We start from the raw sequence: 17,193 nt of genomic DNA on the forward strand, positions 1-17,193 counted from the left end.
CAAAAAACAAAACAAAACAAAAACAAAAAAGTCCACGTCAGAGTTTGTACTCTCAGGCTTAGCCATATGCTGCTTTATCCACACGGGCTTTTAAAAAATGGGAATTTCTCATCAACTGTGAAACATTGGGAGATTTTTCATGAAATCTGGCTCCCCTTGCACTGTGAATGCTGCAGCCACACCGGGGCTGGGGGGCTTCTGTGGGCAGCAGCGAGAAGCTGTCATGCTCTTGGTTTGGTGCCTGTGCTCTCCCTGCCAACCCCATGTAGGGGGGACCTGGGACTCCTGAACATTCTACTTTGCCTGGCCTGTGTCTGCCTGTGTGACCTGGGAGATGAGCTCTAGGCCTTTGGGATTTTCTTTGTGCCCCGAGCCCTGGGCATATCCGAGTCCTTCTGAAGGCTGGTCTGTCCCCGTTTCAGATGGGGAGACTGAGGACCTGAGGGCAGAGGTCACGGCTGCCGACAGAGGTCTGGGGCCTGGGTGTTTTGCCTCTAAATGCTATGCTTCTTCCACACCACACAGCCCCTCATGGCGGTACCATTTACAGAGGACAGTGACATCCATCCATGCATGGGGTCCCCACAACAGCCCTGTGGGGTAGGCAGGGGAGAAGGGCCCCCCAGCAACTCCCCCACTGCAGACACCAACATGGGGGCTCAGGGAGGTGAATGGACCTGTCCAGGGTCACAGGCAGGGTCACAGGCTGGGCATGTTTGGGCTAACTGCCCCCAGCGCCAGTGTTCTATGCCTTCCTGTAGGCTGCACCAGTGGGCCAGATGCCCCGAGGGGATTTTCGCACTACCATGAGGACCCTGCAGATGCCCCTAGCCAGGTCCCTCTGACTTCCCTGGGGGGCATTCAACTGGAAGGCCCAGCGAGGCCTCCCAGCACAGGGAAAGGGTCCGAGTGTCTGTCATGCACAAAAACGAGCATCCAGATGGCAGTTACCCAGAGTTCAGAGCTCTGGGGAAGAGAACAATCAAGGAAAACCCCCCAGAGGAGGCAGCTCATGCAGGCGGAAGGTGGGGAGGAGCTGAATGGGGGAAACTCAGAGAGTGGGAAATGGGAGATATTCAAGATGAGAGAAGAGATGGGGAAACGGACACTTCGACACAACCTCCTCAGCTGGGGTCACCTCAATTTATAGGCGAGCAAGTAGAGGCTCAGACAGGGTAAGAAACTGGTCCAGGGTCTCCCAGCAAATGAGAGCAGTACGGATTTGAACCCAGACCTGTTTCACCCCCAAGTCCAGGCTCCAGCTGAGGAATGGGGAGGGAACCAATCCATCGTGGGCATCCGTCCACTAGCACCGGGCTAGGGAGGGGCTTCCCCTACATCATATAGCAGGGCATCCCTACTGTCCTCACAGGTCAAGAGAAGGGGTGCGACATGCCCAAGGCCACACAGTGAGTTCATTCCCAAGCCCAGATCTGCCTCAGTCTAGCCCAACCCAGCCTTTTCTACAACAGCCTCAGCCTCCTTCCTCTCTCTGGTAGGTAGTGCTTGAGCCCCTATGCTATGTGGGGCCCAGGGATGGAGCTGGGCTTGACCTCCTCGTAGCTTTTACGCTCAGGGCTCCCAGCTGCTGGACGGGTGTGGGTGAGAGCACCCATGTTCAAGTGCATCGCCACGGTGATGGTTCTGTCCATTTGCATATGGCCAAGGATGGACGGGGCCCATATAAGTGAGACCAGTAGATCTCTTTGGGAGGTGAGACTGGATGCATTTTACTCTTTACTTTATCTGATGTGGTTTGCCCTCAGCCAAACTCAGTCCACATTAGGGGGCTGTGCTCTAATGGGCCAAGCATAGCGTGGGTGTCATGGGGTGAAATGTGAGTCCCAAGCCGTCTGGGGGTGACTGCCCAAGGGCAGTGGTGGGCAGAGCAGGCTTCTAGGAGGAGGTGGGGCCTGAGTGCATGGACAGGCGTTAAATGTGTAACAAGGACGGGAGAGGGCCATCTGGGAGGAGGGAGCAGCCTCAGCAGGGCAGGGCAGAGGGAAGAAAGTAAGGCGCATCTGAAGCAGGGGTACACCGTGAGGGTGGGTGTGATGAATCCGTGACTTGTGTGCCTAGGAGAGCACTGAATGCAGTGGCCATCCAGGGCTTGGGTCTACCCTACAACAGCCCCAGCACCCCGCAGCCTGTCGAGGCTCTGCTCACACACAATCAGCGACTGGGAACTCACTACCTTTAGGCAGCCTCTTTTGTCCTAGAATGGTTCTAACTGTGATAGAATTCTTCTCTTTCCGATTAGACTGCCTTCTATTGGGCTGACTCCACCCCCTTCTCCCCAGCCCTCCCCCTTCTCCATGAGCCTGGGCTAAGCCACTTGCCCCTCCCAGACCCACGCAATTGTGCTTCTGAACGTCGGCGCTGCAGTTCGTGGCCAAGGGTCACTTTCTTCAGTCTAGCTCACCCTGCACTCTGGTGATCTTGGCGGGTCCTGCCTCTTGCTTTTTTTTTTGCCATCCTCCCTGCACTCATGGTCTCTGCAAAGTTGGAGGGCACACTTTCCATACGGAAACAGGACAGAGCTCCGGGGACGGCCGCTGGCTTACCAGCAATCCAAGAATCAGCACAAACCCACCAGAATCTCCTGGCCTCTAGCACATCCTGATGTCTCTTGCCCACAGGGTCATCACAGGAGACCTTGGCTGCTGTCTCCTGACATCCAGAGGCCCAGGGTCTACATTATTTACCTGTGCTTCCAGCTAGAAGTAAGGTAAACATCAAAAAAGTTGGTTTGACTTGGGCTGGCTAGCTGCCTTCCCATCCATCTCCACCCTGAGTCTTTTAGGCTCCTTGCACCTGTGCCCATCTCCTTGGCTGATACATTGGGTCAGTGATTCTGAACATTTTCTCTCCCCAGCCTCCTGCAAGGTACCTACCCCTCCCCTCCCTTCTCCAAACTGTCTGGAATCTTTGTCACCCATCTGTTCAGGCTCAGTGCCTCTACCTGACTTCCGCTGACCCAGATGACCCGCCAGGCCACTTCTCCCAGGGATGATTGCTTCTCTGCCAACCACTTCAGCTCAGAGGCCAGAACCAGGGCCAAGGGCCGTGACCATTTACAGAACCCTCATGTGGCCCTAAGTTCTAAGAAGGCATTCAAGGCTTTCTATGATCTTTTAGGTCCCAGGGTCTTTACACTTGCTGTCCCTCCACCTGGAATGCTCTTTCTTCTAATTGTGCTGGTTTCAGTTCAAATGCAACCTCTTCAGACAGGTTTTCCCCGACCAACACGATTCCTGTTCCCTTCCTCAGAGTCTCTATTTCATTATATGGTTTAATGTCTTCATCTGAGTATTTGAAATTACCTTACATATTTGCTTGCTTGTTCCTTTATTGTCTGTTTCTTTTTACTAGATTCTAAGCTCCAGGATGGCAGGGACCTCATTTGTCCCACTGGCACACAATAGCTACTTAATTAATGTTGGACAGATAAGTTCTGGATAAATAAATACCCCAGCTCTGATTCTCATTTCTTTCTACCACCCTACCCCGCAGACCTGCTGACCTTCCTCTTTGTATTGCAAGGACATCCCATATTCCTTCAGTCCTCCGTGTCTTTGCACACATTTGCCTCTGCTAAGAGATCCTTTCTTCACACTTCCGGTGAGCTCCTACTCACCCTTTAAAACCCAGCTCAATTCCACTTTGGGTAGTTCTGTTCCTTTTTTGGCTTTCTCACCTCTTCCTCACTCTTCTGCTGTGGAATTAGCTGTATGCAGGTCTGCCTCCTACCCCCCCCCCCTGCTGCCTCTGTGGGCTGGGGGCTCTCAAGGCCAGGAGGAGGCTCTGAATCATCATGGGTCCAGTGCTCAGCACAGGGCCTGGCCCAGAGCAGTTGCCCAGAGGATGTTTGCTGAGCAGTGCTGGACAAGGAGGCCCCTTGTGTGTCCCTGTTAAGGGGGTGTCTCATCCAGCTGGGGCCTCACCCCTGCAAGGTCTTTCTACCTCCTCTCCTTCCCCCTGCAGTAGCCAGAGGGAGATTTTAAAAATGTAAATGTGACCAGTTCATAGCTGAAAACTATTTCAGATGATCCTCACCACGCTTAGAAAATGTCCCAACTCCTGGCCATGGCCCATGACACCTGACACCTGGGCCCTCTACCCTCTCCATTTTGCTCACAATCTTCCTGCTTCAGGGCCTTTGCACTTGCTGTTCTCTCTGCCTGGTATGTTTCCCCCTCTAAAGTCACAAAGCCAGCTCTCTTCTCACTCACAACGCAACTCAAACGTGGCCTCCCCTGACCTCCCCAGCCACCTGCCTCCCATCGCTCTGCTTTATTTCTGTGACATAACTACCACCCTCTGGAGTTTTCGCAATGTCCGTCTCTTCTCACTACACTGCAAGCTTCTGAGGGCAGTGGTCTCATCAGCCTCACTCACTGCTGTATCCCCAGGACCCAGCCCAGTGCCTGGCCCCTGGTAGGTGTCCAGAATAATCGTCACCCAACTGATTCTCTCCTATCCCTGATAAGAACAGGCTTTGGTGCCTGACTTTCCAGAAGACCAAGTCACTAGAAAGTAAGTTCCTTGAGGGCAGGGATTCTGTGTTGATTTTATTTACTGTACTATCCCCAGGGCTTGAAGCAATGCTGAGTGAGTAGTAGGCTCAAAGTACATTTGCTGGGGGAAAGGGTCTGGAGCCAAGGAACAAAGTCTCTGAGAACTTTCCAGCCTCATGAATGGGATACAGCATAGAGGCGGGAACTGGCAATGGGAGTGAGCCCACCATCGGGCCGCATCTCACCTGACAGCAGCATGGGGTCCTTGTCCACGGACTTGCGCACCTGGTCAGACTCCCCCGTCAGGGAGCTTTCATCAATCTTGAGGTCATTGCCCTGGATGAAGAGGCCGTCGGCAGGGAGGAGGTCACCTAGTGGGAGGAAGGGCAACAGAGTCAGCTGAGTCTCAGGTGGCTGGAGAGTCTTGGAACATTCCCTTAAAGGTGTGATTGCAAGGTCAAGTTCACCATTGGACACCTGCTGCCTCAAGCTCCCAGGGTGTGGTAACTAAGATGGCGCCCAGCACAGGCAATACGCAGCTGAAGCCTGAAGCCAAGGTGAATGGCACAAGGCCTGGAGGACCGAGGCTGGGCCCAAGAACAATCTTAGCTTGAGTGGCCATGTACTTCCATTTATAAAGTGCTTCTCTTGGCATGTATGGATTTGGGGTCCAGTTTTCTCAATGATTCATGCTTCTCTGGTCTCAACTATGGTTTGGGAAATTGTTTTGGAACGGACTAGTCTGTTCTGACTATGCTGAGGAGACCCTAAGACAGGCACATTATCAGAGGAAACCAAGCCCCCTAAGGCAGAGTGAAGAGAGCATAGCAGTCTCTCCCCCATTTTCTGCCTCTACTTACCCAGGACATATCTTGCCTAAATCCCCTTTGGTGCCAGCCAGCCTGACCACTTTCTCCATGGCCGTATCACAGGCCTAGAATGTTTGCTCATCCACATCCACTCCCTACAACACCTCTAGCCCAACAACCATCCATCAACAGCCCAATCAGATGTAGGAAATGGATTTCATCTCCTAAAGCCATTCTGAGTGTTAGTGGTCCTTGGAGTATTGTGTTCAGAAGACTTCTGCGTCTAGGCTCTGAGCTGTGATTGATTACTAATGTCTGTTACAGGTGTAGGTTTTGAGAGCGGTAGCACGTGTGCCCTCTATTTGCCATTTCTGACTTTAAATGGATTCTGGAATCCTGCCTCCTCTAGGAAGTAGCCTTCTACTTCTCAAAGGATCTCAGAAGACATCCTGGCTCAGGATTAGCCTTCAGGGACCGACCCCCTTCCCTGGGCCAGCCTCTTTGGGTCTGCCTGTCCTGTCCCACCTCTGCCCAGACTCTAGCTCTAGCACCTGGCTCTGGGGCTGGGACACTTACCATATTTGACCTGGGCGATGTCCCCAACAACAATCTCAGCCACAGGGATCTGGACCACCTGGCCAGCCCGAACAACGGTGAACTTCTGCTCCTGTTCAATGCGGCTCTGCAGGCCCCGGAACTGCTTCTCTTTGCTCCAGTCATTGAAGGCCGTGACCAGGACCACACAGATGACCGAGAGGAGGATGGCCGCCCCCTCGATCCAGCCAGCCTCTGCCTCCCCTTCATCCTCTGCCCCGCCCTGGGCCGTGGCACATCCTACAGAAAGCAGAAGGAAGCAGGCAGGGCGGGGTCAGCCAGGCAGGAGAAGCCTACAGGTCTGGATCTAAATCCCAGCTCTGCTGAGTAAAAAACATTGATAATTAGATGAGCATGATCCAATTTATTCAATGCGTCTGGTGGCTAGCCCTTCAGTTTCCTGCCTTTGTTCTAGGTGTGAGATCTTGGACTAATGACTTCACCTTTTGAACCTCAGTTTTCACCTCTGTAAAAAGGGACGAATACTCTTTGTCTGGGGGACCTATTGTGAGGCTTGAACTTCAATGAGTTGAGGTCCATGGTGGCTGAGCACAGACCCAGCACAGGGGAGAGGCCTGATTCACAAGAAAAGAGAAGTAAGGATGTAAGAGAATGAAGGTGATCAGTACTGCATGTGCTTTAGGGTCTAGGGTGCAGTTTTGCTGATGTGCTTTCCTCCCATGTTTCTAGCAACTGTGAGGCAGGTCTCCAGAGAGCAGGCCTGGGGGGTGGGGCTGAGGGCGGGGGCAGGAACCACAGCGCCAGGCCTGATGTCCAACGGGCTGGTTCTAATCCTGCCACTGCTCCTGTATGATCCTGGGTAACTCACGGTCCTCCCTGAGCTGCAGTGTCCTCCTTTGCAAAATGGGAGTCCCTGAGACCTCCTTCCGGGTTCTGGGAGAGGACAGTGAAAGCCTCAGCCAAAGCTCAGGGCACAGCATTTGTGCGCCGCCCCCCCCCAGCAAGGACACCCACACTCCAGCCTGTGGGCTGCTTATCTGTCCTACAGTGACCCTGCATCCCACACCCTCGAACCATTGAACCTCCCAGTCTGGTTCCCCAGACTGCTTGAGGCCTGCCAGGCCCACCTTGTGAACAGAGGAAGAGCAGACCCGTCTGAAAAAAAGGCCTCAGGTCCTGCCCATGGGGTGCCGAGTAGGGTCTCTCCAAACTCTTCCGCACACCCTGTCTCCTGCAACCCCACAAGGATCCAGGGAGGGAGACTTATTACCTTCACTTGCAGATGAGGAAACTGAGGCTCAGAGAAAGGAGGGGACAGCCAAGGTGGGCGCTGCAGCCAGGACTAGCCCAGGCCCTTTTTCCCACCGGAAGGTGGTAAACAGCCTTCTCCATGGAAAGTGACCCCGAGAAGCATCCAACTATCCATCCCTGGAAAACTCAGAGAGGTTCCCTTTCAAGGCAGCTGGGCAGGGGACTGGACCATTGACAAGTCACTTGCACCAAGTATTCATTTTAATTCTCAAGCTGGCCAAGAGAAGTGGTTTGGAGAGGGGTGGCTACTCACCTGGGGTCACAGAGCAGATCTGGGGTTTGAATCTGACACTGGACCTGGCCTGCCCACTGTCCCTGAACCCAGAGGCCTCCTGCGCCATGTGCTGGCCTCACATTGCCAAAGACCCATGGCTGACTGTTTGGAAGTCCAATTCAGTCCCAAGGAAGAGTGGACAGTTTTGAGAGACCGCAGCAGGACCATCTGGGAAGCTGGGGGTCAGAAGCAACATGACAATAAGGCCAAGTGGTATCAGGGAATGCTTTCCAACTCTCGGAGGGGTGGAGGTCAAGGCTAGCTGGTGGGCCTAAGCTTGGGATGGTGCGGTATATGGGAACATGTGGCCCAGCAGTATATGTCCCTGGAAAATTCCATGGCTTTCACTGAACCAGTCACTCCTTGCAGGCTAGTAAACAACCACCTCACTGAACAAGGTCCTTGATGCCACTCTTTCCTTCTTTTGGAATTTCAGATTTTCCAATAATTTTACATTGTTTGGCTGGATCGGCCTTTAGTGCTAATGATCGTCATAGTCATGCTGATAACAGACGTCAGGCCAGCCTTGGGTTTGAATCCCAGCTGTGCCACTTCACTGCTGTGTGCCTGTGACCTAGCTACTTACCCAGTGTGCCTCAGTTTTCTCATCTGCAAAATGGGGGTGAGGACAGGCACTCCATCAGAGGTGGCCGAGAGGACAGAGGGACAGCTTTTATGTAAAGCACTCACCTCACTAAGCACACAGAATGAAAGCTGCTGTTTCTTGTTGCCCAGTGTACGGGGTGCATGAATGCATTCGAGCTCCGCAGCCAGGCTGGAAGGGAGCCTTGGGCATCCAGTTGGAGTTCAGCACCATGTGATGACTGGGGGAGGGGAACCAGGGTGCCCCACCCCCATTATAAATGACACCAATGGAAGCCCCAGAGACCGAGAAACTCAGGTGAACCTTGTTAAACAGAAACCCAGGCCATGGAAATGTGCTCTTTTGGGGTTCAGGGGAATGACTTGAGATGCAGAGTCCCAGTGCTTTGCTTTACAGGACTTTCATCACTCTCTGTCTTGCTACATGCTTTGTAAATGTGAAGACTGTTGTGTGCTTCATTGATGGGCCCCCCATTAGAGATTGCAGCACCTACTGGAGCATTTAGGACACTTAGAGATAGCCCAGGACCATGGTAAGCCTTTGGGTTCTGGAATTGTAAAGACCTGACTTCAAATCCAGGCTCTTCTGTGTGACCTTGGGTAAGTGACTTGGCCTCTCTGAGTCTCAGTTTGGACAGCTGTAACATGGGATGACTTTGGGAGCCCAGAGCCTAGTAAGAGCCTGTCATATATTGGATACATGATAAATGTGGGTCTTCTCTCAATTTTCATGAACTACTCTCCTTGGACTGGCTTCTGGAAGCCAAGGATCTGGTGGTTGAGCAGAGTTCACTCTGTTCCCTTGACTCCCAACCTTGGCTGTTGCCTTTGCCTATTCAATACCGAGGAGCCCTTTGGGTCCTTGAAGGCACTCTGCCAGCAAAAGCCCATTAGTTTTTACTTCCCTCTGAGAACTGTCTGATGGTCACACAGTGCCTTGGGATGGCCAGAAAGTGGGGTGTGGATTGCCGGCTGAGGTCTTGAGCTCCCAGGAGCTGCTGGACCCTGGGAACATTACTCCTCTGCCCCTGGTGCAGTTGGGGAGAAGAGATAAGGAAGGGGAAGGAAGGGGGCTCTGAGCAGGCCCTGCTGAGGCTTCCTCTGGGGGGCCCTTCAGACTGGGGTAAGGACAGGTTCTAGAGATTGTGGCTACAGAGTCTGGGGAGCCTGCAGCTGCTCTCTCTGGACTGGGGATTTGTAGGGTTTGGCTTTGGTCTATCGGACCTCAGGGAACCTGCTTGGCCTCTCTGGGCCTATCTCTACCTGTCCATCAGTAAAATGGGGAAGCTACTTTCTAGATGGTGACTGGGGCCTGGCATCAAAGAAGGGTTCTCAAAACTGGAAGAGACACAAACATTTTCTAAGCACCTACTAGACGCCTGTCACTCGGCTTGGCACTCTGACACTAGGGGAGCTATCATGGGTGGGGAGTTGGGAGCACTGAGTATGTTAATTCCAGCTCTGCCATGAACATGCTGTGTGACCTCTGACAAGTATCCTGAGGTCTCTGAGCCAAGAAAGCAAACAGGAAAGGGCTGTGGGTGCTGCAAGTTTCTACAGCCTGTAAGTCCATCACTAGCATCATTCTGGATATGACTGATGAAGCCTGAGTCTGACTTGGCAGGGGGGTGGTCCTGGCAACATGGAAGGTCCAGAACTCAGAGCTCAGGCTGGGGCCTGGGCACTGGGGAGTACATACAGCCTCAGAGTGCAGGAACTTCACTCTGTGGGGCTGGATTATGTGCAGCTGCCCTCATCTACCCAGATCCTGGCCTGAGCTAGCATCTCAGCTGGAGGCAGGGAGGGAAAGTGGAAGGCACCAGAAAACTGGGGTTTAAAATCCAGCCCTACTGCCTAATAAGCTGTATGACCTTGGGCAAGTCCTTCCCCGTTCTGAGCCTTGGTTTCTGCCTCTCTAGGATGGAAGGGGTTGCAGCCATCTGTTTGGAGGCCTGTCTGTGGGGAGGCTCCTCCTGGCACACACTAGGAGCTCGATCTGTGCTCCTACAGCACCCCCTCCACCATCTGCCCTCTGACTTCTAATCTCGCACTAAACTGGGTCACAGGAAGCTACTTATCCGGGTGGCATTGACTCAGTCCCATCCCTTCCTGAGGAAATGCAGCCGAGGAACAGGAGCATGGGCTCGGAAGCCAGAACGCCTGGGTCTGAGTCATGGTTCTGCTGCTTCCTAGAGTGTGACCTAGCAAGTCGTTTACTGTCTCAGGGCCTCGACTCCTACCCACAGGGTTGTTGGGAAGATCAAATGAATCTCTACTGTAAATGCTCCCAACTAGCAGTGGCTATAAAAATTGTAAGAAGAATTATTGTTATAATTATGCTTGTGTGTTGCACCCTTAGCTTAGTTCAAGGCTTTTTTCAAATAGCTATGTACAATCTTCTTCTATATTTTCTATGAAATTCCTGCAAAGACTGCTTCCCAATACGCAGCTCTTATAATGTCCTAAGTGAAAGTTCATCTCAGAATTCACTGTCAGGGGACAGGCTATCTTCCTAAAGAACCATTTTCCCTCCTTGTGGATAGCTTGAGCTATGTGCGTCATCCAAATTCCCTTTCTGCCCTGGCTGCCAGGAAGCTCGAACTCAAATTTAAATATCAATCATAGTAGCAAATATAGTTGGTTTATTTGCTTCCATCCCTTTCCTGTCTGATTTTCTATTTGACTTCATCTTGTGAGACGTGTCCTTCTTGTGTCTTTAAACCCTCTCTGGAAAGAGGTCATGCAGGATAAAAAGCAACTTAGTAATATTACTTGTGAAATTGAGGTAGTTGGCCTAATAGACCTGTTTATCTCATTTCATAGGCAATTCAGGCTTGGAAGAAGGTGAGGAGACAGATGTTCAAGAAATTTCAGAGACCACCTCCTCATCTGGGGAAAGGGGCCCATGATGGTTATTTCTTATAAGCGATTCACTTTTTATTTGCTTGCTTGAAGTAATGAACATTGTAGGATTATCTCTTTATGCAGTGCATTCATTAGGAAAATGCTGAATCATAATTAAAAACAAGTGTTTATAATATCCTACTAATGAAAAATCAGATTATAGAAATCTAACAAAACAATATATCTCATGTGATCCCGTTTATCTCACAGGGTGTGTGTGTGTCTGTCTCTCTCTCTCTTTTTCTCTCTACCTCTCTATTGTGTGACATAGGTTTGAAAGACTTTGCCATCATAAAGGAAAGAGTCATTGAGTTGATAAAGCCACAGTCCTTAGCAGGTGCTTGGTTTATGGAATGAAAGTATGCGGGAAAGTTGAGGTTTTCTATTAGGGGTCCTAAGTTCTGACTTTGAGAAGAGTGGGTCTTCTCCAGAACCCTCTCTGGATGAATGGGACAGTGCTTCCTCGGTCCACAGAGCAGTGTCCCCATTCCGAATGCAGGAACACATTTTGGGAGTCCCTCTCAAGACTGGGAGTCCTCACACGGGAAAACATACTTAGCATGAGCCCCATAAGCGTGTGCATGATACTGAACCAACCCTGGGATGGGACCGTGAAAGAGGACGAGCAGCGTGGATGCTGAGTCCTTCCCATGCAATGTGCAGAGGATGTGATCCAAGGGCAGCCTGGGAGGAGGAAGCCTGGGGCAGCCACACCCATGGTGATAGCAGATCCAGCACCCACTCAGTGACCTTGACCAAGTTAACACACTTCTCTGTACCTTGTTTTCCTCATCTCTAAAATGGGCATAGTGGTGGCCCTTCCCTCATGGGGTTTTAGGATGATGACATCCCAGCCCAGAATTCGACGTCCTGTAAGTGTTCAAGAAATGCTCACTGTGGTTATTCCCACTGTTGGTGCAATCCTTGCGTCTCACACATGGGAAAACTGGGGGCCAGGGGCTGTGGGTGAGGCCCTGCACCCCGGGGCTTGGTTCCCTCACCCGGGTGCCCTGAGTCTTGGCCAGGCTGCTTGTGGCAGGGTGGGGAGCGGGGGTCTTACCTTCATTGCTCTCGCCAGGTGGGTGGTAAAAGGACAGCCCCAGGGAGATGATGGCTGCGATTTCCAGAATGATCAGCGTCACGTCTTGTAGTGCCTCCCACACCAGCTGCAGGAAGGTTTTTGGCTTCTTTGGAGGTATAAAGTTTTGCCCAAAAATCTGCTTTCTCTTTTCCAGATCTGGAGCGGTGCCCGGCAAACCTGTGGACAGAGTGCAGAAAGGTTGGCCTGGGAGGCCTGGGAGAGACGCTCAGTTTCCTGGGAACTGTCCTGAATGGGGCCGGCCCCATGGAGAAGCACAGAGAAGGGGGAGCACACAGCAGGAAACTTGCAGGCACCAGCCAGGAGCCCGGCGCCCAACACTCACTTCCGGCCCACAGTGGGCTGTTGTGAAATGCCAGAGACACCATGCGGTGGGGTGAATAGTAACCCCCCCAAATGATCTGTTCACATCCTAATCCCTGGAAACTGAATGTGACCTTCCTTAGGAAAATGCTCTTTGCTGACGTAATTAAGTTAAGGATCTTGGGATGAGATTGCCCTGGATTATCCAAGTGGCCCCTAAACTAATGACAAGCGTCTTTTTAAGAGACAGAAGGAACAGATCCAGACCCAGAGGGCACAGGCTGTGCGAAGACGGAGGCAGAGATGGCAGGAGGCAGCCACGAGCCAAGCAATGCCAGATCCACGAAGAAGCCCAAGGAAGCAAGGAAAGGAATGTCCTCTAGAGCCTTTGGAGGCAGCACGGCCCCGCTGACATCTGATTTCCAGACTTCTCGTCTCCAGAACTATGAGAGAATAAAGTGCTCTTGCTCAAAGCACCCAGTCTGTGGTCATTTGTTAGGCAGCCACAGGAAGCAAATACCCACCACCAGGCCCACCTTGCATCACATCCTTGCTCCTGCTCTGCGTTTCCTCCTGCCCTTCCCGTGGAGCACAGACTCGGAAACCTCTGCCTGGGTTCGAACCCCAGCCTGTGCCTCCAGCTCTCTGGGCCTCGGTGTCCTCCTCTGCGATGGGGATGGTGACTGCAGCTAGCCCCCGAGTGGTCATGAGCATCTCAGGAGATTATCCATGGGTTCGGTGTTAGTTGAGCACCTACGACGCACCCAGCACTGTTCAGACACTGGGATAGGGCAGGGAGAGAAATAGGCAGAGAGCCCTCCCAGAGGAGCTGGCCTCCCAGTGGACACATGCGACTCGCTCCAATGGTGCCTGGGGGGTGGCAGACGCTCAGTCGAGGCTAGCGGTCCTGGCCCATCTTACGGACCTGGGGGTGGAGTGCAGTCCTCATCATGCGGGGCCAAGACACAGCGGTCTGCTTCCAACCTATCATTTCTTCACTTCCAGATAATTCTCCCTGACTCACCCATCCGATCCTCACTCCCTGCTCAGCGATTTTGGAGGCTCCCCACCACGTCCAGAATAAAGTCCATGTTTCCCAGCCTGGCACTCCGGCCTCTTGATCTGAGCCTCAGTAGCCGCATTTCCATTACTTGGCCCGCCCCCGGCCAGACCAGGCCAGTACTCTGCTGGCGTGGCTTGTGTGTTCCTCCTGCCACACATTTGGTCAGGTGTGGCCTTCCCCTGCCCTCCGCTTGGTTTGCCTGTCTGTAAGTCCTCTCCCACACTCATGGGCGCCAAGGTGTGAACGACCACTGAAAGATCAACCCGTCATGGTGGGATTCGGGGGTGTGACAGAGAGAGGCCAGCCTCACTGTCTACTTCGGAGGCCAGCCCTTCTCCTTGTTTCTTTCCTTCCTTTGATGTTACCCTGTGTTGCCCCAAGTCACTTGTGTCACCTTTACTTTTTCCACAACAGGTGTCCTGGCACACTTCCTGCCTTGCTCATGCTGTTCAGAGAGCCACGGAGAGGCATTCCTTCCATCTTCTAGGCTGCCTCTGCTGAAGAGCGCTCCCCTCCACCCCAAGCAGACAGCCGCTCCCTGCCTTCACCCCTAGGTGGCCTTTAGCAGCAGGGCTGACCTGGTCACTGGATCTGTGTCCCACCTGGGCCGTGGTGCCTTGGGGGCACACTGCTCTGCTTCCTGTCCCTTGGGTCCTGGCACTGAGGCCACCAACCACCTTTGAATCTGTTTACCCACTGAATGCAGGTGACATGCCCAAGTGTTCTGAACCTGGCATGGGGTGTCATCATGAGGAAGGCAGCACAAATGGACCCCCCGCAGGTGGGCAGTATCAGTCCTGTCCCTGAAACCAACCTAACCCCAGCTCACCTGTGGCTTAATGAGGATAGCTGGAGGGTGGACATGGAGGGGTGGGGGTGGGGGAGGCACACCGCCATCACACTTCTAGCCTTAGTCTATTCCAGAGAAGGGGGAATCTGAAGGGATCCCCAGAACAGTACCACTAGCATGCTGGGGTCAGAGTCCTAGAACATTCTGCTGCTACTGTTATGAGAGTCTAGTGGTTTATTTTATTTTACTTTTGTTTATTTATTAGATAGAGAGCAAGAGAGGGCACGTGTATGAGCAGGGGGAGGGGCAGAGAAAGAAGCAGACACCCTGCTGAGCAGGGAGCCTGATGCTGGAGCTCAATCCCAGGATGCTGGGATCATGATCTGAGCTGAAGGCAGATGCATAACCAATTGAGTCACCCAGGCACCCCGAGGGTCAAGTGGTTTAATATCATATGGTTCTAGCTTTCTATCAGTCATTCGTTAGCTTATCCATCCATCCATCCATTCATTCATCCAACCTGTGTTTCTCAGGCCTCCACTGTGGGCCCAGCCTGGTGCCGGGTGCTGCATGCTGGGGAGAGTGATGTGAAGGGAACAGCCCAGAAGCTCATGGACGTAAGAGTTCAGTGGTCCTGGGGGTCCAACAGCCTATGCTCAGGGGTACAGGGAGGTAGGCATGTCCCCTAATTCTAGGCACTGAGCTTCCTCTGATGCTGACAGTGAGACCTCTGTTGGGAGCCTCCAAGAGCCAGCCTGGCTGAGACCCTGTGGGAAAGCCTACAGGTGGCTTGTTCCAGGGGAGACCCCACACCAGCGTAGCAGTACAGGTAAGCTCTGGAGATCCAATGTCCTGCCTGTACAGTAAGAATGAGGGATCCCAGAGCTAGGTTATGCCCATTTTATAGATGGGAAAACTGAGGCTGTCATGAGACCAAACTGCTGTGTTGGAGCATCTTCCGGGCCCTGAGAACCCAAGTCGGTTCTGTCCTAAGCACATGGCAATGTTGCTCATACCCTCCCATGCTGGGGTAGCCATCTTGACTATCCACGCAGAGAACAAGCAGGCATGATATAGTGTGATTCTAGGAACTGCAGTAAGGTTCTTTGTCTTTCTTCATTTGTCCAATTCTACCCATAGTCTACATTTGAAATTATTTCACTTGGGCTTCGTTCCTTTAAATAAAAGCTCCAATTCCTTTAGATTCCCTGGAAGAGGGAAGCCATCATCAGTTCTGGACACCATGGTGTCATGAGCTTTTGGGCTTTTTCCTGGGAGTAGGTTTAGATAAAGGGAAGAAAGGAGAACTAGGGAGAGTGGTGGGCCTCTGAAGAAAGGGTCTATGACCAGTCAACACTGACCTGTGATGGCAGTTTGCTGGGCTTTGACTAGTTGGTTCCTTTCTCCGAGCCTCAGTTTCCCCATCTTAATAATAGGGAGTTCAATAGGATGGGCGGGCCCTGAGGATCCCAGGGGTTCTAAGGTCTGCAGGTCCTGAAGTGGTCCTGCTATGGTCTGTTCACATCTGGGGGCTCTTCATAGGTTTGGTATAAACAAGGGCTTTACTTAGAAGAAGCTCAGTGAGGCTGGAGCCAGCCCATCTCCTGGGCCCATCCTGATTGATTCAGAAAGAGGTGAGTCTTCTGAGGGTCTGTGATTCAAATGTTCTGGAGTCTATAGGGTGACCAGTTGAAAATGTGGGTGTTCTCCAGTTCTGGGAGTTTGGCCACGGTTCAGGGGTTCTGTCACCCAGGGGTTCACAGGCCTGGCATTGAGACCCTGGGTCCTGGGACAGAGCACAGGGGAGGGGTTGCAAATCTGCATAGCCGTAGGACTGAGCAGCTTTTGTGAGTGAGTGAAGTAGGTGGGTGGGAGGCAACAGGGAGTAGTGGCAACTGGGGCAAAGTGAAGAATCTCAGCCCCTCTAAAGGGGGCAGCTATTTCTTAAGTTCTGTGGGAGAATGTGGACCCAGTGTGGAGATCTGTCAGTCTTCCAGGAGAAGCTGGACACCTGGAATTCGATGTCAAATCTCCCCATTAGAAATAGTCCGGGGCCAAATACAACATAGCTGTGAGCTAGATTCAGCCCTGGGGTTGCTGGTGTAGGACCCTTAGGCTTTGGGTTGGAGAACAGACAGGAGTGTGGAGGGGCCAGAGCAGAACAGCCTCTCTGTCTCTTCCTCCTATTTCCTGGGCTTCCCCCTCCCCAGCAGCCACACTCTACCCTGCTTCCCACAGGTTCTGAGATCCCCTCTGTTTTTCAGAAATAACAGCTCACAGAATAAAAATATTTGCGTGTTCTGTAGGGCCAGTCTCACTTAGAAAGTGCTAGGCAGTTTCTCCATTAACAAATACCGCAGTGTATAAACCCAAGATGGGAACCTTGGGTGTTGAGGTTCACATGGGATGACTGAGGTGACAGATGGTGGCTGTGATGTCTTGTTCACCCTCTTCCTCTCAGGGGAAGGTGGGCTGAGCTGGAGCTGGGGCTACCAAGCCCCAAGAACTCAGGTGGGGTTTGAATGCAGATGTCACGGGTCCAAATCCTGGCTCTGAGTGCCTCAGTTTCCCCATCTGTAAATTGCAAGGAGCAGCAGGGCCTACTTCACGGGGCTGGGCGAGACTTCCGCAGGATGGCTCGTGTGAGGTGCCCAGTGCTGTGTGGGTGAGGACACTGCGTTATCATCCAGTATCAGATGGTGTGGGTGGTAATCATGACCTCCCAGAGGAGGAAGACTTTGGACAGGTGGGACTTCAGTAAGATGGGGAGGAGATGGTCAAGGTGAGCGCAGGAACAGCGGAAGGGCCATATGAGTGCAGATGAGCCACTTATTCTCTTTAGGCCTCAGTTTCCCCACATGTGACACGAAGGATTGGCCTGACTGAAGGCTGGTGGCTCTGATACCTTGTATCCAAAGATACTGGTTTTGAAGACCTACAGGCGGGACATCCCACTGTCCAATCC

At 52.5% G+C, this 17,193-nt stretch overlaps 1 protein-coding gene across 13 annotated transcripts in view; it reads right to left on the reverse strand.

Annotated features, from left to right (window-relative positions):
- Positions 1–17,193, reverse strand: part of ATP2B2 (ATPase plasma membrane Ca2+ transporting 2) — a 365,663-nt gene that overhangs the window by 66,292 nt on the left and 282,178 nt on the right. For all 13 annotated transcript variants that reach the window (XM_026501360.4, XM_057311933.1, XM_044385062.3 and 10 more), the window contains 3 exons: positions 12,034–12,231; positions 5,903–6,160; positions 4,763–4,888 (listed from right to left, as the gene is read on the reverse strand). In XM_026501360.4, coding sequence (XP_026357145.1) covers positions 4,763–4,888; positions 5,903–6,160; positions 12,034–12,231 — 582 coding nt within the window. The remainder of the gene's footprint in view (positions 1–4,762; positions 4,889–5,902; positions 6,161–12,033; positions 12,232–17,193) is intronic.

Source organism: Ursus arctos, unplaced genomic scaffold (assembly GCF_023065955.2).
Source record: "Ursus arctos isolate Adak ecotype North America unplaced genomic scaffold, UrsArc2.0 scaffold_14, whole genome shotgun sequence".
Taxonomy (NCBI): domain Eukaryota; kingdom Metazoa; phylum Chordata; class Mammalia; order Carnivora; family Ursidae; genus Ursus; species Ursus arctos.